The 21,012-nt window shown below is 49.2% G+C and overlaps 2 protein-coding genes, 2 long non-coding RNA genes and 9 other non-coding genes across 18 annotated transcripts; 1 reads left to right on the forward strand and 12 right to left on the reverse strand.

The window, feature by feature from the left end:
* Positions 1-23: 23 nt before the first annotated feature.
* Positions 24-2,856, forward strand: LOC122231080. 3 transcript variants are annotated; one of them, XR_006208206.1, is made up of 3 exons: positions 24-275; positions 1,837-2,100; positions 2,218-2,856. It is a non-coding gene; the product is annotated as an uncharacterized LOC122231080 (long non-coding RNA). The 3 variants fall into 3 exon arrangements; XR_006208208.1 differs by lacking the exon at positions 24-275 and adding an exon at positions 475-887; XR_006208207.1 differs by lacking the exon at positions 24-275 and adding an exon at positions 1,028-1,112.
* LOC122231079 (testis-expressed protein 54-like) lies at positions 277-776 on the reverse strand. The gene is made up of 2 exons (XM_042958095.1): positions 663-776; positions 277-538 (listed from the first exon to the last, which is right to left on the reverse strand). The coding sequence occupies exons 1-2, from the start codon at positions 736-738 to the stop codon at positions 333-335; spliced, it is 282 nt and encodes a 93-aa protein (XP_042814029.1). The 5' UTR covers positions 739-776; the 3' UTR covers positions 277-332.
* WDR74 (WD repeat domain 74) lies at positions 889-9,504 on the reverse strand. Of its 3 annotated transcripts, none has more exons than XM_042958094.1 (12): positions 9,234-9,504; positions 6,546-6,988; positions 6,352-6,458; positions 6,139-6,260; positions 4,666-4,741; positions 3,722-3,868; positions 3,480-3,581; positions 2,170-2,270; positions 2,027-2,082; positions 1,551-1,696; positions 1,411-1,467; positions 889-1,109 (listed from the first exon to the last, which is right to left on the reverse strand). In XM_042958094.1, the coding sequence occupies exons 2-12, from the start codon at positions 6,607-6,609 to the stop codon at positions 930-932; spliced, it is 1,158 nt and encodes a 385-aa protein (XP_042814028.1). In that variant the 5' UTR covers positions 6,610-6,988; positions 9,234-9,504; the 3' UTR covers positions 889-929. The 3 variants fall into 3 exon arrangements, with proteins under 3 accessions (XP_042814028.1, XP_042814027.1, XP_042814026.1); XM_042958093.1 differs by lacking the exon at positions 9,234-9,504 and adding an exon at positions 8,238-8,555; XM_042958092.1 differs by lacking the exon at positions 9,234-9,504 and adding an exon at positions 8,238-8,555 and having other exon boundaries at positions 6,546-7,016.
* LOC122231635 lies at positions 8,371-8,561 on the reverse strand. Its single transcript, XR_006208892.1, has one exon. It is a non-coding gene; the product is annotated as a U2 spliceosomal RNA (small nuclear RNA).
* A 4,913-nt stretch (positions 9,505-14,417) lies between the features above and the next one.
* Positions 14,418-18,894, reverse strand: LOC102964461. 2 transcript variants are annotated; one of them, XR_006208580.1, is made up of 12 exons: positions 18,876-18,894; positions 18,456-18,506; positions 18,121-18,205; positions 17,844-17,894; positions 17,464-17,501; positions 17,223-17,271; positions 16,883-16,929; positions 16,666-16,700; positions 16,415-16,451; positions 15,981-16,023; positions 15,707-15,737; positions 14,418-14,647 (listed from the first exon to the last, which is right to left on the reverse strand). It is a non-coding gene; the product is annotated as an uncharacterized LOC102964461 (long non-coding RNA). The 2 variants fall into 2 exon arrangements; XR_001511302.2 differs by lacking the exon at positions 18,876-18,894 and having other exon boundaries at positions 18,456-18,856.
* On the reverse strand, positions 15,817-15,941 carry LOC122231595. The gene has a single exon (XR_006208854.1). It is a non-coding gene; the product is annotated as a small nucleolar RNA SNORD22 (small nucleolar RNA).
* Positions 16,183-16,251, reverse strand: LOC122231594. Its single transcript, XR_006208853.1, has one exon. It is a non-coding gene; the product is annotated as a small nucleolar RNA SNORD31 (small nucleolar RNA).
* LOC122231593 lies at positions 16,529-16,597 on the reverse strand. The gene has a single exon (XR_006208852.1). It is a non-coding gene; the product is annotated as a small nucleolar RNA SNORD30 (small nucleolar RNA).
* LOC122231589 lies at positions 16,773-16,838 on the reverse strand. The gene has a single exon (XR_006208848.1). It is a non-coding gene; the product is annotated as a small nucleolar RNA SNORD29 (small nucleolar RNA).
* LOC122231596 lies at positions 17,050-17,176 on the reverse strand. Its single transcript, XR_006208855.1, has one exon. It is a non-coding gene; the product is annotated as a small nucleolar RNA SNORD22 (small nucleolar RNA).
* LOC122231590 lies at positions 17,571-17,645 on the reverse strand. Its single transcript, XR_006208849.1, has one exon. It is a non-coding gene; the product is annotated as a small nucleolar RNA SNORD28 (small nucleolar RNA).
* On the reverse strand, positions 17,967-18,039 carry LOC122231591. The gene has a single exon (XR_006208850.1). It is a non-coding gene; the product is annotated as a small nucleolar RNA SNORD27 (small nucleolar RNA).
* On the reverse strand, positions 18,311-18,386 carry LOC122231592. Its single transcript, XR_006208851.1, has one exon. It is a non-coding gene; the product is annotated as a small nucleolar RNA SNORD26 (small nucleolar RNA).
* Positions 18,895-21,012: the final 2,118 nt, after the last annotated feature.

Here is a 21,012-nt window from a genome sequence, read left to right on the forward strand (position 1 = left end):
GAAGCCGCCACGTCACCCACACGTAACTCCACCCCCGGTGACGAGAAGGCGGTGCCACACCTTTTGGAGCACAGCAACCAGAGAGACACGCCCCCCCCACCAAAACGCAAGAGCAACTCCGCCCTCCCATTGGCTACGCCGCCTGTGACCCCGCCCCTGAGGAACCAGAGCTGGGGCCCAGGGGGCTGGGCCAGCCTCAGGGGAGGGGCCTTAAAGAGCCCCGGCGGTGTCCAGTGCGCCCAGAGCGGGCAGCGGAGACAAGCAAGATAGGAAAGGTACACGTTAGAAACTTTATTCTCCGGAGGCTGGGGCAGATTGAGAGCAGGTTGGGGTCACCCCTTCTCCGGCTCCTCCAGGATCCCCTCCCGCTTGCTCTGCTGTAACGCATGCTTTTGACTCTGGACTGACTGCCTCTTGTTTGAACGAGAGCCCCGACGGCTGCACAGGGATAGCCGCCGCCACAGCACGGTGATCAGAAGGCTTTCGTTCGACTTGAGAGTCTTTTGGTCCGGCGAGTCCATATCGACCTCTTCGGTGCCTGCGGGGATGACGAGGCCACTGAGCTCTGCTCTACCCTCCCCGGTCCAACCTCCCGGGCGATCCCCTTCGGCGCAGCCCCTTCTCCCGCTCCCTGGGTCCCGCTAGTGTGTCTTGGGTCTCACCTTCGACTTCCTCCGAATCAGCCTCCTTAGCCTGCTCATCGGAGGTCTGAAAGTCCTTGTCTTGGCAGCAGCCCATGGTCCCGAGCGGCCCCGTACTCCGTGCCACCCACGCCAGCCCACCAGGCTCCGCACCTGGCTTTTGTGACATCAGCTATCCCGCTGCACCAGCGCTGGGAGCAGCCAGTCCTCTTTCCATTCTCCTATCACAAAAGGCTCAGGGTCATGGTGGGTGTTAAACTGTTTATTTACAAAGTGAGCACAGGCTCTTCAGGTGCTGGTGGATCCAGGCCGCTGCTTTTTTCTCCGTCTGGTTTGGAGAGCCCCTTGGGTCTGCTCCAAATCAGGGAGCTTCCGCTTGGCGGCTGCCTCCAAGGAGGCCCAAAGTTCATCTGTTTCTGTGTCTTGTAGGGCCGCCTTTTTGGGCTCTTGAGGCTCTTGGGGCTGATCCTGGTGAGTGGGAGAAAACTTAGGAATCAGGGGCACAGTAACAGAGGCCCGGGGAAGGAGGATCTAGTTGGGAAAGCACTTTCATTTCCTGCTCCCGGACACTATTCCCATCCATGCTCCTATGTGGCCCTTTGCAGTAGCCCTGCCAGGATTACAACTGTTAACCCCCCTCAGAGAACTTAAGTAACTTGGCTGACAGGCAGACAGTTCTGGCTGTGTTCCAGCTGTTTCTTTTTTCTCTCCATGGGGAAGTGCTCACATCTGTGCCCTTGCTCCCACATTCCAAGACCCAGCTGCTTACCTCCCAGTCATCCCTGCCTGACAGGAGGAGGCAGTTCAGTTGAGACTTGAGATAAACCTGCAAAACAAGAGGGGCCATAAGGAGCTAGGGACACTGAAACGGAAACGTGGCTTGGGACACACAAGGCAGCCAGCTCTCACCTTATGCTCTAGACCCCGTGGATTCCGGATCCTGTGCACCCTCAAGACTCTGTCCAAGCCACAGGAGGCTAGTAGGGGCTTTGAAGGGTGGCACTGTAATCCTCGGACACTGCCTGCCAGCCCCTTCAGACAGCCCAGTAGGCGCCCTGGAGGAGGAGGGGAGGCATCAGCACTAGCCGGCCAGCCAACAACCATTGTTTACCGTTTCAAGTCGCTTTATGTTTCAATATTTATACCTCAACATAAGGTGGGGACAGGAGTTGTCATTAATATCTCCATTTTACAGGTGAAGGAGCTAATGTCACAGAGAACTGAAGTAATTTGTCCGAGACCCTACAGCTTCTGGTGAACCAGGATTTGAACCCAGGCAATCGGCACCTGAATGAGGGCTCCACCATGCCACTGTACCCCCTCAGAGGGAATCTTGCCCTTCCTCCCACCTCTTCCCCTCCTGCAAGGCTCCCTAGTCCACTCACCTTGCCGAAGGTCAATTTCTGCCAGCTGCCCATGAGTGTTGCCCACGATCACTGAACTAAGGAGGAGACCAGAGGTGGGTGGGGTCAGCAGGAGCCTCCTAGAGTCCTCTCCGAGCCCCACTCTGTATCCTCTCAACACTTACTTGCCCCCGGGAGTGAGGGTCATGGCCGTAAGTGGATACTCTCCATAGGTGGCCTCTAGGACTGGCCGACGCTGGGGAGAGGCTGGATCGTAGACACGGACCTGGAGAACACCGAAGCATCACGAGAGCACCCTCACGCCACATAGCCGTCCCTGGGTTGTCCGTATCTTCACTCCCTCCTTCGTACACTGCTTTCTTACTTATGACCCACTCTTAGAGAAACTTTCTCATCTGAAACGTACCCCCCTCTTGCTCTGAGTGTCAGGGAAGAGTGGGCAGAGGAGATCTGCTTAGGGAGAGAGGTCCCCCAGGTTAGGGGGGGTGACAGCATTTCCAGGGTCCGCATGTGTGGGCATTCCACCCCTCCATACTCCCATCTTGGCATGAAAAGGCAAGCCAGTCCAATTTTCAGAGAGTACTGAATTTCAGGCAGGGAAATTTAGCCTGAGCAACAGAGGAGAGAGTAAGCCCTCACAGTGTTTTGAACAGCGACATATCCCCAAGATCAGACTTCAGTATGCAGGAGCAAAGGAAATGGGACAAACACAGGGACCCAGTCCTGCCAGGGTCTTAGGACTTCAAATGAGGCCAGCTGTAAAGATCCCCAGTCGGGCCCACCTGCCCTCCCTCCCTCCTATAAAGCTGAGCTGAGGGGGCGCCTGGATGGCTCAGTCGGTTGAGCGTCAGACTTTGGCTCAGGTCACAATCTCGCGGTCCTTGAGTTCGAGCCCTGCGTCGGGCTCTGTGCTGACAGCTCGGAGCCTGGAGCCTGCTTCAGATTCTGTGTCTCCCTCTCTCTCTGCCCCTCCCCTGCTCATGCTCTGTCTCTCTCTGTCTCAAAAATAAATGAAAACATTAAAAAAAAAAAAAAAAAAAAAAAAAAAAAAAAAGCCAAGGAGCCGAGGATGCAGAGGAGTGGGTCAGGCCTGGGTCCCAAAGCAAATCAGAGGCTGCATCAAGACCAGAACCCAGTTCCCCTGACACCCAACCCAGTGTCCTCTCATGACACCTGGACCGTGGGATTCTACTGTGAAAGAAGCAGAATTCTCCCTTCTTCTCTTCTCCTTTCCACATTGGAAGCGAAGGAAGGGTCACGGTTCAGAAAACTCATCCTACAATGTACCAGAAGGTCTCTGGCTCAGCCATGGGGCTGGGATGGCCGGGGGGCCGGGAGTGGGGGGGAATGCTCCCTCTGGGAGCTCAGAGACAGAGGATGAAGGGTCGGTCTGTCCCAACAGGCAGGTTGTTTCGTTGTTTCTCTAGGAGGCTGCTTAAGCCCCGGAGGAGGTAGAGGTGGGGTAGTACCTCACCTGATGGTACCCTGTGCAGGTGACAAGCTTCTGAGATTCAGGAAGGAACTGTATATCTTGATCCCAGATGGGAACCCGCAGGTCGAGCCAGTCGTTCCGTACCTGGTGGGGTGGATAGATGGGGGACAGGTTGCAGGAGGGCTCATAGGCCCTGTCCTTCAGCTCTTCATCATCATCCCCCAACTCAGTGGCCTCAGCCTCCTTGAACCTCAGCCCCAGCCCCTCCCACCACTGTCACTCACATTCTTGGCCCGGAACACAGGCTCCTCCGACCCCTGTAGGTCCCACACCTTCAAAGCATTCTCTTTCCCACCCGTGGCAACCACGTGCGGGCGTGCTGGGTCTTGGCGCATCCTGCACACCCCAGGACCCACACTCAGCTCCAGGAGCTGAAAGAGACAGGAGATGAGAGTCAGTTCCGGAGTCCTTAATCCTATTCCCCCATGGGAATGCAAGCTGGTGCAGCCACTCTGGAAAACAGTATGAAGGTTCCTCAAAAAACTAAAAATAGAACTACCCTACGACCCAGCAATTGCACTGCTAGGTATTTATCCAAGGGATACAGGTGTGCTGTTTCAAAGGGGCACATGCACCCCAATGTTTATAGCAGCACTATCAACAATAGCCAAGGTATGGAAAGAACCCAAATGTCCATCGATGGATGAACGGGTAAAGAAGATGTGGTATAGATAGATAGATAGATACAATGGAGTATTACTCGGCAATCAAAAAGAATGAAATCTTGCCGTTGGCAACGACGTGGATGGAACTGGAGGGTATTATGCTAAGTGAAATTAGTCAGTCAAAGAGAAATATCATATGACTTCACTCATATGAGGACTTTACGAGACAAAACAGATGAACATCAGGGAAGGGAAACAAAAATAATATAAAAGCAGGGAGGGGGACAAAACAGAAGAGACTCATAAATATGGAGAACAAACTGAGGGTTACTGGAGGGGTTGTGGGAGGAGGGGATGGGCTAAATGGGTCAGGGGCACTAAGGAATCTACTCCTGAAATCATTGTTGCACTATATGCTAACTAATTTGGATGTAAATTAAAAAACAACAACAAAACAAAACAAAGAAACAAACAAACAAAAAACCCTCTTCCCCCAAAGCCCTCCCTCGGTTCCTACCCGGGCCCTCATCTTCCCCATCACTGGCAAGGCAGGGGAGCCTTACTGGGTCAGAGGATGCTTCCTTGTCATTGTTACGCCAGACCCGGACAATCCCAGAATCCACACATGTGATGAGGGTGCTGTGGGCAGAGGGAGGTTAAACAACAACAAAAAGTAAGTAAGTATGAAAGTGTTCTCTGGGCCCTAGTCAACCCACCCCCGGATTCACATTAACTAGACTCCCTCCTCCCATGTTTGTTATTTAATATCCTCAACGGGGGATGGTTTCTCAGTTTTGTAAGTGAGGAAACTCAAGCTCTGAGAAGTGTAAAAAGATTTGCCCACACAGCTCTAAATGTCAGAACCAGAGCTGGAAAGTCAAGTGTGTGATACTCCAAAGCAGAGTTCCTTTGCTATTATCTGGGGGCAGCCGGCCCTGCCGGTTTTTCTGAACCTTGGGTGGGTCACCAGGGGTCAGGATCAGTAGCTCTGAAAGAGCTGAGGTGGGACTGGTCTCACGTTCGGGTCTGGCCAAAGTCAAACACTAGCTTCTTCTCTCAAGTTCCCTGTTTGGCATTCCAGACACTAAATGTCAATCTCTCCCTAAAACACACACCCCCTCCCATGAAGCCCAAGCAAGCCTCCCCCAGGATCTGTGTAAAGCCCGAGCCTATGTTCTTTTTCACATCTGCCCACCCTCCCCGCCTTGGTTCAGGCTGTGGTGGTGCTTGCCTGGGCTTTGGCAAAAGGTTCTCAACCACTCTTTCCAACCCATTCTCCACCCCCCTCCTCGCTCAAAACCACCTGCAAAATCATAAGTGCAAATCTCTCAGTCTGACGCTGAAAGGCCTTCACATTTAATCACTACCTACCTTGCCCATCTTGTACTAAAATGAGCCCTCGGTTTCCACCCCCAAATGCTGTTTACCTTGCCTGAAATTACCATGTAGTCTGACACCAATCCTTGGCCTCAGCCCAGGCAGCAGTCTCTTTCTGAAACGCGCTTACTCCTTTCTCCTCCTGTCAAAATTCTACCCATCCTTCATGGCCCAATTCAAGTGACTCACCTACACAGGCACTTCGACTAGTCAGTTGTCAGAACACCACCAAACCCACACAGCCTGTTCACAGCCTTCTCCCTCTTTGGAAGAAAGCTACCCCCAGTTACTTAACCACTAACCCTTCCCTATCCTTTCCTTTGGGAACTTCACCGTATCGTTGGTGGTTGTTAGTCTCCATTTTCAAACATACTCTAAACTATTCAGTGACCTGCTCAGGGTCATCCAAAAAGCTATGGAGCCAGGAAAAATACCCTTGATGCAAACTCATGAAGGCAGGTACTGCACGTGTCTGGTTCGCCTGCAAGCCTTTGCATTTCGTCCAATGCCTACTAATAAGCAGGTGTTCAACAGCACCTGGCCTGTCACTCAGCCCAGGCTGGGGTCCCTAAGGGTTGATTGCCCATTATTCGGCAGTCCCGCGAGAGCCTCCACGCTGTCCTTACGACCTGAGCGTTCAGCGAGGGGCTCGGTCTTACCCGTCGACCTGGGCGAGGCCTCGGAACGTGCCCTCCCCGCCGGGGCAGTGCTTGTGGCCCTGGAATCTGCCCTCCTCGGTGCTGAAGTACCTCACTGTTTTGTCGGCGCAACCCATCAGGATCTGCGGGCAGAGGAGGGCAGGATGGCGACCAGAGCGAGGCTGCCGCACCGTAGATCCCCCCCCAGCTCGGGACCGACCAGCGGCCGCTCACCTGAGTCTCGCCGCCCGCGCCCCAGCACAGGGCGCTCACCGCCTCCTCGCGCCGCGGCTGTCCTGCCGCCGTGAAGTTCGCCGCCTGTTTGCGCTGAAGGTTCACCCCTGCGGGAGGCGGGCGTCAGTCGCGCCGGGGTCGCGAGCGAGGGACACCCCCCCCCCCACTTCCCGATGCTGGGCCCGGCCACCCACCTTTCAGGATCCCGGTCTCGGTGCCCACCCACACATGGTTCCAGCGTGCCCCAGCAGCCGCCATAACGGAACCCAGCAGCCCACGGCTCGCACTTCCGGCGCAGCGTTGCGTCACCAGCGCGCCGCGTTTGATCGGGATGAACGCTGCCTCTTGCAGTTTAAAAAGCCGGAAGAAGGGCGCTTGGCTGGCTGGGTGGAAGGAGTTCGTGACTTTTGATCTCCGGCTCGTAAGTTCTAAAGCCCCACGATGGGTGTAGCGATCACTTAAAGAAATACAAACTTAAAAAAGAGAAGAGTAAATATCCCCTGGTCCCCTGCCTTCTGCAGCTGGTTTTGCTTTACGAACTCTGGAGGTGCTTGTGGAGATCTGGAGAGTAACTTGACAGTTGTGTACTTGGAGTGGAAGGCGCCTCCCTGCTCCAAAGCATCGTGTAATATGTTTTCTGTACAAGACAAGAAAGACGAGCACACCTTAGGGGGAAAAAAAAAAAAAAAAAAAAAAATCACTGAGGCGCAATGGCTTCAACCTCGAGCGTAAAAGCCACAAACCGACGAAGGATGAGGAAAATGAGACCGATGATCTTAAAATAGAAACCTAGAAAGTGAAGGTAGCTGCGTCGTTTTTATTTCCTCGCATTGAGGTTTGGTGATGGTAAAAAACATCAGCTCCAACTGAGAATAAAACTGCAAAATTAACAGTATTTCTCCCAGGTACAAGCTGCTGCTGCATAAATGTAACCACCCTTCCTGTGAATGACTACAGTTTTATTACAGAGATTTTGTTCTCTGAGATTAGACTACCAGAAATTTGCCCGTTTAAAATTTTATCAGTAAGAAATAAAGCATCGCACTCTTGCCTGCACAAGGCCTCACAGAGAAGCAGCCACGATTTCCAGCTCAGCTGCAGAGCTGTGAATGAGGGTTCTGAGCACGACATTCCACACTTACGTAAACGTTATTACCAAGGTAACAAGCACGATGTCTACTTCACAGGGTACACTGGATATTGACCCCTTTGTCTTCCCTCCACAGTCCTAGTTTGTATTGAACCTATCACAACATTAAATCAAATCTAAACTCCACCTTAACCTTAAAAGTCTTTCTTTAAATTACTCCTTTATTTTGTGAGACGTCTCCTTTGTTGGTGGGCGGTTTCCTCTCATTGTAAACTCGGGGATACACCTGGGGTTTAGGCTGGGCTGGGCCGGCCCCCTGGGAGTTCCCTTTTCTAATCCAGGATAAAACAGAGCTAAGCAGAACCAAACTACGCACGCTCCCAAACCCTGCAAATCGTTTTTGAACCCTTTAAAGAAAGCATTTTTTAAAAGTGCAAGAGAAAAAAGTTGCTACTCCAGCTCCCAGACCGAGAAAGTTATTTTAGCAAATAGAAACTGCCTTGGGGAGAAGCACATCCTAAACATACCAGGAAAACAATTTCTGCACGCAGAGTAAGAAACAACGGGGATTCTTCTCAAGTTACTTTACTTGCTTGTATCAGAACGCTCCCCGCTGAGCAATATATTATTCTTATTAACGTTGGTACACTTGTATTTGACAAAGACAGGTGGGCACGGCCGGCGGAAAAGACACAGAACCCGAAAAAGACTCCCAATTTCTGGGTTGTCAGCGCAGAGCCTACGGGGGTGGGGAGAAAGGGAAGGCGGGCGTGCTCACAAGTCGCGTAAGTCATACCTTGGGTTAAAGCCACACAACAGTGAAGCTCTTTAGCAACTCCGTTAGCTTAACAGGTTTAAGATAAAACGCCACTCTCCGAGGCCAAACCCAACAACGTTCTTCTTTTAGAACCGTTATTGTTCCCCCAAGAGGGGGGTGCACCGTTCCTGGAAGTACTGCAATACCAGGTCGATGCGTGGAGTGGACGGAGCAAGCTCCTATTCCATCTCCTAATTCCAAAAATCCATTTAATATATTGTCCTCGGATAGAGGACGTATCAGATATTAAACTGATAAGAACAGATACTACACTTGATCTTAGCCAAAAGGCCGAGAAGCGATGCCGTTGTTCTCGGCTCCTGGCAACCCTTACCCTTACTATAGCTTTTAAGGTTGTGGCGATTTTTATGACATAATGATTAGGTTACCTTGAAATATGTAATATTTCTCAAATTCAACGTCTCATTATTCTTCCTTTATAATAATAGCTAGATTTTTTTTAAAAAAAGATCTTAAATAGTGGTCTTTGCTGCATTGCCTGCCTGTACACGCTCCGCTTGTTTTACATAACCCCGCCCTGCCAATGATTTTCTTTCTTGGGATTGGTCCACATACAAGTCTGGATTTCAATATGGGCGTGGTCTCTTTGCCTCCCAGACTCGGGCCTGTCTGCCCGCCTGCAGGCCGCGCGGCGCTCTCGGTGAGTGTGTGGAAGGCGTTTCGGTAGGTGGTGGCGCCCTTCCCCGGGACGTTTGTTTATCGATCCCATGTACAGGCTTCGGAGTCCGAAGAACTGGATTGGGATCCCTGCTCGCCAGTTCCTAACTTGATGACATAAGGCCCGTTGCTTGGAATCTCCTTTTCTGTTAACTGGGGACTAATAACGCGCTTACATGGCGGTAGTGAGAACCCAGTTGAGGTTGGGCTTTGGGGCTGCATTCCCCTCTCATTCTAGGGCTCCCCTCGCTTCCGCGCCTCCTCCTTGACTGTACCATCCACCCGCAAACCACTTACATCTTGCCGTTTACGACGCATCGTCCACCGTGCGCCCTTCACACAAGGGAAGAGATGCCCGGAGAAAGGCGTTTTGGAGGGTCCCGATTCCTAAACCCAGGTGGGAGAGACAGGCTGAGACCAGTGTAGATAAAATGTAAACGAAGCAGTTCTTTTGTAGGCTCAAGGCGAAGTCCGGCTGTATGAAAAGGATTGATGATCAGGCGGGAACTGAGAAAGGACTTGAGGTCCCGTTTCCTTGGAAACTATATTAATATAAATGTGGAGCGTTCTTTTTTTTTTTTTTTTTTTTTTTTTTTTTTTTTTTTTTTCTAATGTGGAACGTTCTGTTGTTGGAAATCCCCTTCACTGAAGCTCTACGCCCGGGCTGGAAATAGAGGCCGTTGTCTCCGTGTCAAGGTGACTAGGTGGGACCTTCTGTTCTCACTGACAGGCTTTCAACTAGCAAAATTTCTATAATCTATGATTTTAGAGAACAAGGTTCTCAGCATTGTGTCCCTGATGCTAATAAACAGGCAGTTTGTAAAGGTTCCCATATGTAAATCCAGAGCCTCCAAGGAGGGCTGAATTAAGGAGGTGTGGCCGGTAGAATACTGCCCCCAATAAAGATACTCCCGTGCTAATTCTCAGAACCTCTCAATGTGTTACCTTCCATGGCAAAAGGTACTTTGCAGATGTGGTTAAATTAAGAGTTGGGGGAAGGAGAGTTTATCTGGGATTATCTAGTGGATGCCTGTAATCACAAAGGTCCTCATCAGGGTCCGAGGGGGGCGGGAGCCAGCGTCAGAGTGATCGAGCACGTATAAGGTGGATGAGCCATTGCTAGCTTTGAAGATGGAAGGAGGTCATCAGATGGATGTGGGCAGCCTCTAGGAGCTGGAAAAGGCAAGGAAACAGATTCTCTTAGAGCCTCCAGAACGGAATGCAGCCCTGCGGACCCAGCTTGATTTTAGCCCACTGAGACCTGTTTTGGATATCTGACCTCCAGGACTGTAAGATAATAAGTTGTTATGTTTTAAGCCACTGAGTTTGTGGCAATTGGTTTCAACAGCAATAAAAACCAATACAGGGGCAAAAGCAATGTTCAGTTTCTTTCGATCTGAACCTTCTCCAAATTCTACTGGACCCAACCTCGGGCAAGGCCACAGTCCCCTAGCTGAGTGGGCTTCACCTTCTGCCCCAGGCTATGTACAGCCAAGTATCGCAGTACACAGATCTGGTGGCCAGTGCTTCCTCAGCTCGGTCTGCAGTCAGCAGCAGCCCTGTTCCTCCTCTGAAGCCAAGGCAAGTGGGGAGTGGCTCCTTCACCCTCAGTCTGCTGTTACCCTGCCCCTTTCCATACAAGTATGGGAGACTGACAGTGCAGGCACCATGAGAACTTGGAAATTAACCTTTGCTCCTGGGAGGCCATGTGTCCATTTGTTTATGCTTATGGAGCACATACTCTACAATGATAAAATCAGACAGGACCTTTGGCTTCGTGAGTTCGTGGTCTACTGGGGAAAACTGGGAGAAGGCTCCTGTGATTCTCCAGGCAAGAGCTGGAGGGGATTTGGGCAGGCTGGCTGTGATGGCAGAGGTGGAGGGAAGTGGAAGGGATCACAGAGAATCACTGGCTTTGATGACAGGCAGAGTGAGGCCAAGGGAAGAGTATTCTTTCCGTGTGCATACATTTTAAATTTGATGTCTTGGGGGCACCTGTGTGGCTCAGTTGGTTAAGCTTCTGACTTCTGCTCAGGTCATGATCTTGCTGTTTGTGGGTTCGAGCCCCGCATTGGGCTCTGTGCTGACAGCTCAGAGCCTGAGCCTGTTTTGGATTCTGTGTCTCCCTTTCTCTCTGCCCCTCCCTTGCTTGCGTTCTGTCTCTCAAAAATAAACATTGAAATAATAATAAAATAAATTTGATGTTTTGTTTTCACAAAACTGACACACTATACATTGTCACGTGTTCAAAGGCTTATAACATCCCCCCCATAAAATGTTTTAATGGTACTTTTCTTGTTGTTTATAAATTGATTAAACAATTTTAGACTTTGTGTGTGTGTGTGTGTGTGTGTGTGTGTGTGTTAAGAAATGGTATAAACTTGGGGCGCCTGGGTGGCTCAGTCGGTTGAGCGTCTGACTTCAGCTCAGGTCACGATCTCGCGGTCCATGAGTTCGAGCCCTGTGTCAGGCTCTGGGCTGATGGCTCAGAGCCTGGAGCCTGCTTCCGATTCTGTGTCTCCCTCTCTCTCTGCCCCTCCCCCGTTCGTACTCTGTCTCTCTCTGTCTCAAAAATAAATAAATGTTAAAAAAAATACTAAAAAAAAGAAATGGTATAAACTTAAAAATCAGCACAATATAGAGCATGTCAAAGAACAGCCTAGTCAGTTTGAAGAATTTGATTTTAATGTAACTGCATCTCCCAACCCTTCTGAGAATCTGTTGAAGCTTTCCTCAAATGAGTTGCCTTACACACGTCTTGCATACCATTTCCTGAGGGGATTCTTTAGGGCCCCCTAAGCCCATTCATTAACAACCACAGTCCTAAAGAGACAGGAGAACCTGACTGAAGGCGTCCAAACACCTAATGAGGTCATATCAAGTTGGAGGTACAGGGGCGCCTGGGTAGCTCAGTGGGTTGAGGGTCGACTCTGGATTTCAGCTGAGGTCCTGATCTCACAGGTTCCTGAGTTCCAGCTGCGCATCAGGCTCTATGCCGACAGTGCAGAGCCTGCTGGGGATTGTCTCTCTCTCTGCCCCTCTCCCCAAATAAAGAAATAAGCGTTAAAAAAAAAAAAAAAAAATGGAGGCATAGATGGGGATGGTCCTGGAAGCCCTGCTTCGGCTTGTGGCAGGGCTGTCTGAGAGCACAGTCTCCTGGACTCAGGGCTGGCTCCACTGGGCCCACTTTCCCGTGGCAACTCGGGGGTGGATTTGGACAGCTCCTGCAGCTCCTGGAAAAGAAGCACCAGTTCTCCTCTTGGCCACCAATTCCACCACACCCTTTGCTAATTTGTGTGAACCGCCCCCCCCCCCCCCCCCCCCCGCCCCTCATCCCCCAGCTCTCTAGAAATTCGAATTCACACTTTCTACTGAAAGCCTCTCATCTGGTGCCTGGGCTTTCGGTGCTATGGTGACAACAGATTCCGTCTCCAGCCTGACTGGTCAGTGGTGCCAGGCACCATTCCGAGGGCTTTGTATGTGGTAACAGCCTTAAGAGAGAAGTGGTGACTGTCATGTTCCGCTTTTACAGGAGAAACTGAACCACTTCAAGTCACACAGCTAGTAAGTGGTGGAGACTCCAGCCTCAGGCAACTCCTATACCATACCACGTCTGCTTGACTCCTTGGGTGTCAGGGAGGCATCTGAGACTCAACGCTATCCAAAAGCATTCCCTACTGTCCCCACTGGAATGTCCTTTATGCTCCCTTCACTCACCCCCACATCCACTCTGTCCGCTAGTCCTGTTGCGTCTACTCCAGAATACATCCTGAGTGACTCCGTTTCATCCCATCAGCTGTTCCTTCCTTAGCCTCCAGAACTCCCCATCTTAGCTCAAATGTCACCTCCTCAGAGACGCTTTCCCTGACCACCTTCTTACCAAATCACGGATTCTTGTTCCCTGCTGGCATTTCTCACAGATCTCAGGGTGTCTTCAACTTAGCACTGTTGACATTTTGGGCTGTATGATTCATTGGAGTGGTGGAGAGGGAGCTGGCCTGTGCATCGTAGGGTCTCCCCACTGGATGCCAGTATACCACCCCCAAAGTTGTAACAACCAAAAACGTTTCCAGATATTGTTAAATTTTTTCTGGGGGATGAAGTCACTGCTGCTTGAAAACCACTGTTATTTCAAACTATCTTATGCACTCACTGTCCTATTTTCCCTTTCCCTCCCTCCTGTAAGAATGTAACTAAACAGCAATCAACAACCGCAAAAGCAAGGCCATGGCTCTTGTGATCAGTACACTGCTAGGTTTGGGACAGAGCAGCTGCTCAGTGCTGTGACCATTCATGGAGGTGGGGAGACGGGGTGTTGTGTCAGGGGGGAGCAGACCTGGGCAGGACAGGGACTCCAGGGACTGTGTCCAGTTAGATAGATCAGGGAAGGAGGTCAAGGGGCAAGTGGATGTACCTGAAGCTCAGGGGAAAGGTGGTCTGAAGCATCAGGAACTCGAGGAGCCAGGCCTCAATCATTCCAGCCCCCTCCCCCATTCCTCCATATTGTCTGTCATCTCATCTTTTAGCCAGAGTAGCCATTGACTTGGATCTTAATTTGAATTCATTTGCCAAATGGTGAGAATAGTATTCCTGGAAGGCTTCACTGTCAACCAGACTCTTCCAGTGAATACCTTCTGGCCCCTGTACCAGCCTAGATCTAACTTTGGTTCCATCGTCTCCTTGCTGAATCCCTCGGCTGGGTTAGAGTAGAAGCAGCCTCCAGACTCCTAGAGATAGCACCCGGCCTGATGGCTAAGTACCTAGGACCTTGAATAGTAACCCTCTCCTCCCCTGGTATTCTGTGACAGGGACAAGTCGCTTCTTTGCTAGTTCCCCTTTATCCAAGGATACTTCTGGCAAAGACCTCCCACAGTAAGTACTGGGGTGAGAGGTCATGTGCATAGTGGCTGGTCTGTAGTAAGAGCTAAACACTTGCTTGTTTTGTTTCAAGTCCACCTGACCTTAGTGGCTTTGACACAAGTGATCTGATGTTTCCTGGTCAGCACTGCAGATTCTCACTGCTTGTGGTAGCTCACTGTTTCTCCTGTGTTCCTCCCGGGCTTTTTTTTCCCCACCAACTTTAAAAGTTGGTCCCTGTCTCTTTTCTTGTGCAACCTATTTGCATCCCACTTATACATAAGTATAACTATCCGCTCCCCAACAGCGCCATAGGTTTGTGGGCTTGATGGCCCACCCCTAAAGCTGGCTTGCCCAGGGCCAATTAAAAAGCAGACTTGAAAACATTAGGTATGTGTGAGGCGACAATCCATCTGAATGAGATTGTAAATTTTCAAGTACTCATTCATGTACCTTAACTCCACTTGCTAAATTTATGCTCAGAAACAATGGCACATGTAGATGGAAAGATGGATGTTTGATGTCAATTCAGGGGTTCACTGAGCATTCCTACCAGATGTCCTAAGTGAACAGAAGTTCTGGTTTCCCATGGAAAGAACAAATGGAAGACAGACACAAGCAGGATTATTCTCATCAAGTTATATTTACACCAACAGGATAAACACAATAATTGGCCAAAGTAAGCCTTTTAGCATTGACTTAAGAAAAATTTTTTTAGGGGCACCTCATTGGCTCAGTCTGTTATATGTCGAACCATTGAATCCAGCTCAGGTTATCTCAGTTTCAGAGTTCAAGTCCTGCGTTGGGCTCTGCACTGGACAGCATGAGGTCTACTTGGGATTCCGTCTCCCTGTCTGAAAAATGAACATTCACAATTAAAAAAAAAAAACAAAACTTTGGTACCCCCTAGCAGGGACTTTTGAGTGGCACCCTGAGTTACCTACAAGAACCAGGACAATTCCAGATAAAGGGAAGAATGTAGAGACCCAGAAACTCATTAGAGGAACAGAAACTCAGGGGCTACTGGCCTGATCCTACAGAAAGCAGACTCCACTGAAATGTTGGGAATTTTATATGCAGAAAAAGGGCAGTGAAATACCAAAATCTGACAGCCAATATTTTGAGTCTGAGTGGTCCTTAATGGTGATTATGCCTTATGGCTCTTTGTGCCTTATGAACCAAGCCTGCCAAAGTTAAGGCAGAGCTAAGGATCACCCAAAGCCAGGGAACTTTTCATGCAGTGAGGCATGTATTGGGGAAGGAAGATCTTAGAAGGCTCCTTGAACAATGCTTCCCTGAGCTAGATACCATCAGGCAAAGTGCCACATTAAATTGGATACTGCCAACTTCCCCAGGATTATTTCCTTCTATCCGGCTACATGCACAAGTCACAATGAAGGTTAAACCTTTATTTAGAAAGAGTTAAACAATTATGTTAATTGCAATAACTAGGTTGTACAAAAACAGGACTTGAAAATTCCCTTTTGATAAAGAACTGAATTCCTGTACAGAATAAAGTGCATTTTCTTGGTAGACAAGAAGAATGTATGTACTACACTGAGTTTACAAGGGACTACCCTTTAAACTAGTTCACACTGGAGAGCATCAATAGCTCGGTTGGTTGAACATGATTCTTGATTTAGGCTCTGGTCATGTGGGTAAGCCCCACGTGGGCTCCACACTCAGTATGGAGCCTGCTTAAGATTTTCTTTCCCTCTGCCCCACTTCCCCTACTTGCTTTCTAAAAAAAACAAAACAAACCCCTAGCATACCTACTTTCAGGTATACTTTTGTTTTTTGTTAGCCTGCTTCAGATTCTGTGTCTCCATCTTTCTCTGCCCCTCCCCCACTCACATGTGGTCTCTCTCAAAAATAAACATTAAATAAACACCAATATTTGGACAAATACCTACCCATTATCTATGCCTTGTTCCTTCTTCAGACCTGGAAAAATAAAAAAAAAAACAAAACTCTACGTCAAAGTGACTTTCCTTCCCTTTCCCATCTTTAGAAATCTCTTGTAATCCCTCAGACTGTTCCTTCTGGAACAAGCTTCCTCTTTTCCCCCAGCCAGTCCCAGTGGGTTCACCTTTACAGGCTCTGGGACTAGAACAGGAAGTAAGACATGTGACTGTTTCTTCACTGGGAAGTTTTAATTTGGACCATCTAGTATCTAGGTTTACCCACCTGACTTCAGGCTGGAGCTGAGCAGAGAAATGGCTGAGAGTACCTGTAAAAGAATGATTGGGAATTATAGGCCTCTCAGTCATCCCCCTGGGTCCCTATTGCTTAGAGGGAAGGCACAGTATAAAAGTTATGTAGTATTCTGCATGCACATTTTACATAGAAATCACCAGCCAACTTACCACTTCTTACTCTAAGATAAGCTCACAGCTCAGAAAATACCTTTCAGTCACAGTGTTCAGACTGGGGCGGTATTGCATTCATCACTGGTGAGTGGGAGCTTGTCACAGATGGTTCAGGGTGTCCACAGACAAGACTGAATTAAGTCAGCAATGTCTTCTTCGAAGAGCTACCCAAAGTGTCGCCCCCTCCCCGTTAAAAACACCTAGTAAACTTTACATAATGGCTATAAATGACAGCATTACAAAGGCATTTACCTCAAATCATTCTTGGGCTCCAGAGAAGGTGCTGAACCTGAAACAAACCAGACTGGAGTCAGTAATGCTTACCTTCAGCAATAAATCGTTCCCCTTTAAAACCATCATTTCTAGGAAAATCAGATTTCCAATCTCAACAGCAAGTTATCAGCCGAACGAGATTCCATGTAAGTCATCATGTGTTTAGGCCCCAAAGGGTGGTTTTTTTTGTACCCAATATGCTTCAGGTATCACGTATGGAAACTACTTACCTCTGAGCAAATGAGCAGGTTATGGGTAACCATACCTAGAGAAAGACAAAGCTGTGGGTAATGAAAAGTCCTTCCACGTGGCATCCCCCCCATTCCTACTTTTTCCAGTTTCTCAGGTGTTCACATGTTTTCATTCTGGAGTCATAGTGAGCTAGTTTTATTCATCATGGAAACTTGCCTATTTGGTGGCATGAACCACAGACATTAACCAACTAACCTGTTAACTCTGGAGGCCTTTTAGTAGTATACACGAACAAGCTGCTCCTGAAGAAGATCATGTAATTAGCCAAGCAAGTATCTAAAACAGCCAAAGCTATTCTAGCTATATAATTAATGGGTTTAAGTGAAGAAAACCCAAGCAAATACTATTGACAGGGATACGCTGTACCTCAGACAGTTCCTTATGGAACAAATTCTCATCCTCTCACCCAGTTAGCCCCAGTGGGTTCACCATTACTGGCTCTGGGGCTAGAACAGGGGTAAGACAGGATGCTTGCTCTCTTCATTGGCATTATACTCTGGGGCAAGCTGTAATCAGCAAGGTTACAAGTACTCACCATCCTTAACTCTTTCCACGAGTTCGACCCTGAGCACATCAGTGGGCATCTAGAGAAACAGATCAAGAAACATCACTACAAGGAAAAAGAACCAGAAAGCTATACGGGCTGATCAAGTCTTTAGTCACAACGACAAGACAAATAAAAACCACACGATGGAGAAACAAAAAAAAAAAAAATCACCCTTTGATGGGTTCACATATATGCTAACAAAATAACAGTATTGGGAGAAGCTACTCACCATAAGGTAAATCAACATATTACCACCATCAGGACGACCTGCAAAAGGAGACCAGATGATTATCAAGAAATACTAGGCTAGAACAAAGTTTCTTTATTAATAGAAACTGCCATCAGAACTCTAACATGCTATTAATTGTTGTACCTCACAGAGGATCAGCATATCTATTCAAATCATCTGACAGTGACATATGGGTGAGGGAGAGCACACCATCTCAAGAATTAACTGTACTGTTGGGTTGCTCTCTCCCTCCACAGGAAAATCATTCTAAGAGGAATAAGCTGCAAGAAGCAAAAAGGCAAAACTGCTCACTTTGCTCTCCTGGTTGTAGGCCAAACAGGAGAGGACACCCCAATCCCCTCATTTGGTCAAAAAATTACCTGTCTTCACCCTTGGAGGCAGCTAGATTCCTCAGGCCTGGGGAGGAGACGCTGGAAACAGAAAAGAAGGCATTATATGTACCTAAAAATAGCCATTCATAGGTCCTTGAATACTCTTGGTCCACTTCTCAGCAGGAAGATGACATCACTTTTAAGATCAGCCATATGCTTGTCTTTTTTATGTTCATCACAGAGTGGCCAGCATAATCTGAACAAGAACAAACCCCATCTAGACACAGTGCCCACCCTTAACTGCGGTAAATCACTGCATACCCACCTGGAGCATCACTGGAACGCTTACTTTGCAGGGATGGGTCTTGTCCCATCCTCCAACCCGGAAGGTCTTTTGAGCTGAACCACATCTGGAAGGAAAAAAAAAGGGGGGGGTACCTCTCACTTAGTTTCATACTTTGCAGTCGGTCTTCTTACCTCCGCGCGAAACACCCGAACATTCGCTGCGGGCTGGTGCTACTCAGAACTCTTAGGCTTTCTCCACTACTCCATCAGAAAGAGAGAGTTCAATCCTTAGTATCATCCCCGTAGCACTTCCCACAGGGCCCCCGTACACTCGACAACGGAGGAAGAGGAGGTAAAAGAGGGCCACCCACTTACCCTAACAGGTCGGCTCTTTTCCATTCTAGCGTTCAGACGTGCGCCTGAACCCTGCAGACAAGACATTAAATCAACACCGGCTTTTTCACAATCGTTTTGTCCGCCGGAGCTACGACTGTGTCGCATCTCGGCTGTGCAAGGCCCGTCTCTTCAGAGTTTCTTATCCTCACGGAGCTCAGTACAGGTCTGTGAAAAGGTTCTCATCACAGAGAGGGCCGCCGGCACGGCCCGCCATCGCCATCTTGTCCTTCACAAAGCGCCGCGGCTGCTTCGTGGACTCAAGGCCGTGGCCGAGCTCTTACCCCTCCCCCACCAACCAATAAATGCAATGTATTAGTGCTCAGGCAAGCCACGCTCACTTTTTATTTTTCCCTCGCTTCACCTTTTAAAAAAGATAAAGTAAACAACCCACATACTTACCTGACACCGTGAAAAAAAAATGAGGCAGACGGGCCGCAGCGAGATACTTAAATACCACCTCGCAGAGGCCCACGGGATTTATGGGCGGGACTATGGCGGGCGCACGCGCATATGGAGACAGCGCGCGAGCCTGGGGAGTTGTGGGTAGGGAATTCCAGGGAAGGCGGGAGTGCAGTGCGCACACTCAGCCTCTGTGGCGCGAAAAAAGACGCGCATGCGTCTCAGGGAGTCGCGCTGGCGCTCATTGCAGCGGGGTTCGTACCGCCGGCTGTCTAGGACGAGAACGCAGAGATCCTGGCTTTGCAACGATCTTGGGAGACGCTCCGTCCCGGTCACGACCGCCTGCTCCCACACCACTCTCTGTGCCCCCCCTTACCCACACACACCCTAAACTGGTGTGCAGGCTCCGCCTCCCCGTGAGGTTCCCCCTGAACCTCATCGTGAAGTCTCGACCGGCGTCATCCCGGTTACACGCCTGCCTCCCGGCGCGCCTCTGCAGGCCTGGTGCGCAGGGTCCCTGCGTAGAGGGCGGCTGTGGGGTACCGGGAGCGGAAGGCCCTTTGTACGGAGCCATTTTGGGAATGTGAATCAGGCCCTCAGTGCTCCTGCTCCGCTTGGATCTTCTGACAGGGTCTGATTTTTCCCGAGCGACGGTTTTTCCCGTCCGATGTCGTTAGGAGCTTGGCTTGTAGCAGGGCGTATACATATACAGGTTATATATAAAGTAGGCTCCACTGTCCAGCGTGGGGTTCAAAGTCACGGACCCTGGGATCAAGAGCTGCGTGCTCTACCTGCTGAGCCACCCAGGTGCCCCTGAATCCCAGGTCTTTCCACAGACCAAATGAATCAGAATTTTCATGTTGACAAACTCCCTGGCTGATTTGTATATGCCATGTCCACTGTGCTTTCTCAAGACTATTTTCAGTCACTTTCTTGACCTCTCGGCAACACTACCCAGTTGATCCATTCCCTATGTCCTGAAACACTGTGTTCCCACAGTTCTTGAGACCCTGTCCTCTCCCACTGTTGACATTTCTCATAATGTCTTGTAAGGGTTAAATTGTAGTATAGGGCTAACGCTTAGTTTGAAAAATAACAGCTTTGTGTTGATACTGAAGGTTAAGAGATAACAGCCTTGCTTTATTCTTGAAAACGATGCCTCATACTCTTGTAAATTAGGCTTCACCAATTAAGGAAACAAAAGTCCAAAGAAAAGAGCATCAGAGGCAGGGTCAAGGGGATCCCCTGGTTGCAACTTAGAGGCAGAAAGTCTAAAATAAACACCTCGTTAGGCAACTGTTTCTGACTCATCTGGAAACTTTCTTTGTTCTGTTCCAAGGTGATGATAAAACGATGTGATCGGTTATAAAAACTCTGTACCCCAGCTGTTCGGGGCGCACTCTTATCAAGAGTGTTGGTCCCGATCGGTCAGCCTTGCCTCTCATTGTAATAAAGTTTGTTGTGACTGTCACTGGTCCCCGTAGCATTCTGTTTCAGGAGTCGTGTGGATGCAACAGTCTTAGTGATCTCTTGAAGTAGATAGTGTAGCCATTCCTTAAACAGTAATGTACCCCCAGTTGGGTGCCACACCCAGCTATTTTTCTCACTCTGCCTGGGCCACCTTATTCACTCCCATGATTTTATTTTTCTCACTCTGCCTGGGCCACGTTATTCACTCCCATGATTTTATTTTTCTCACTCTGCCTGGGCCACCTTATTCACTCCCATGATTTTAATGACCAGCATTATGCCTATGACTCCAGCCCAGGCTCTTTTTCCTGAGCTTCACAGCGGTAAGTCCAGTTGCCTTCTGGATGAACGTTATCACTTGGTTGGTCCCCAGACTCCTCAACTTTTCCAAAATGGACTTCACCTCACTATTCATTCCACCCAATTGTCCGTGCCCCCCACTTCTGCTACCCTAATTCAAGCCATTCACCCTGAGGTTTTTACAAAAAATTTAACCTGCTCCCAGGGTCTGGTTTCCTCCCTTCTAATCAATCCATTCTCCCCCTTGCAGGCAGAGTGATTTTTCTAAATAAAAAATTATGATCAAGTCTCACTTCTCAGCTCATAAAACTTCAGTGCCTTTCCATCGTCTTTAGGACCCATCAGTATAGCCATTAAGACCCCTGCT

This window comes from Panthera tigris, chromosome D1 (genome assembly GCF_018350195.1).
Source record: "Panthera tigris isolate Pti1 chromosome D1, P.tigris_Pti1_mat1.1, whole genome shotgun sequence".
Classification (NCBI taxonomy): Eukaryota; Metazoa; Chordata; class Mammalia; order Carnivora; family Felidae; genus Panthera; species Panthera tigris.

Coding starts and splice junctions, on each gene's coding strand:
- LOC122231079 (XM_042958095.1), bottom strand. CDS start 738: ATGGGCTGCTGCCAAGACAAGGACTTTCAGACCTCCGATGAGCAGGCT. Junction 539..662: donor TGATTCGGAGGAAGTCGAAG/GTGAGACCCAAG, acceptor TCATCCCCGCAG/GCACCGAAGAGGTCGATATG.
- WDR74 (XM_042958094.1), bottom strand. CDS start 6,609: ATGGCGGCTGCTGGGGCACGCTGGAACCATGTGTGGGTGGGCACCGAG. Junction 3,582..3,721: donor CTGTGTTCCGGGCCAAGAAT/GTGAGTGACAGT, acceptor CCACCCCACCAG/GTACGGAACGACTGGCTCGA. Junction 2,083..2,169: donor ACCCTCACTCCCGGGGGCAA/GTAAGTGTTGAG, acceptor TCTCCTCCTTAG/TTCAGTGATCGTGGGCAACA.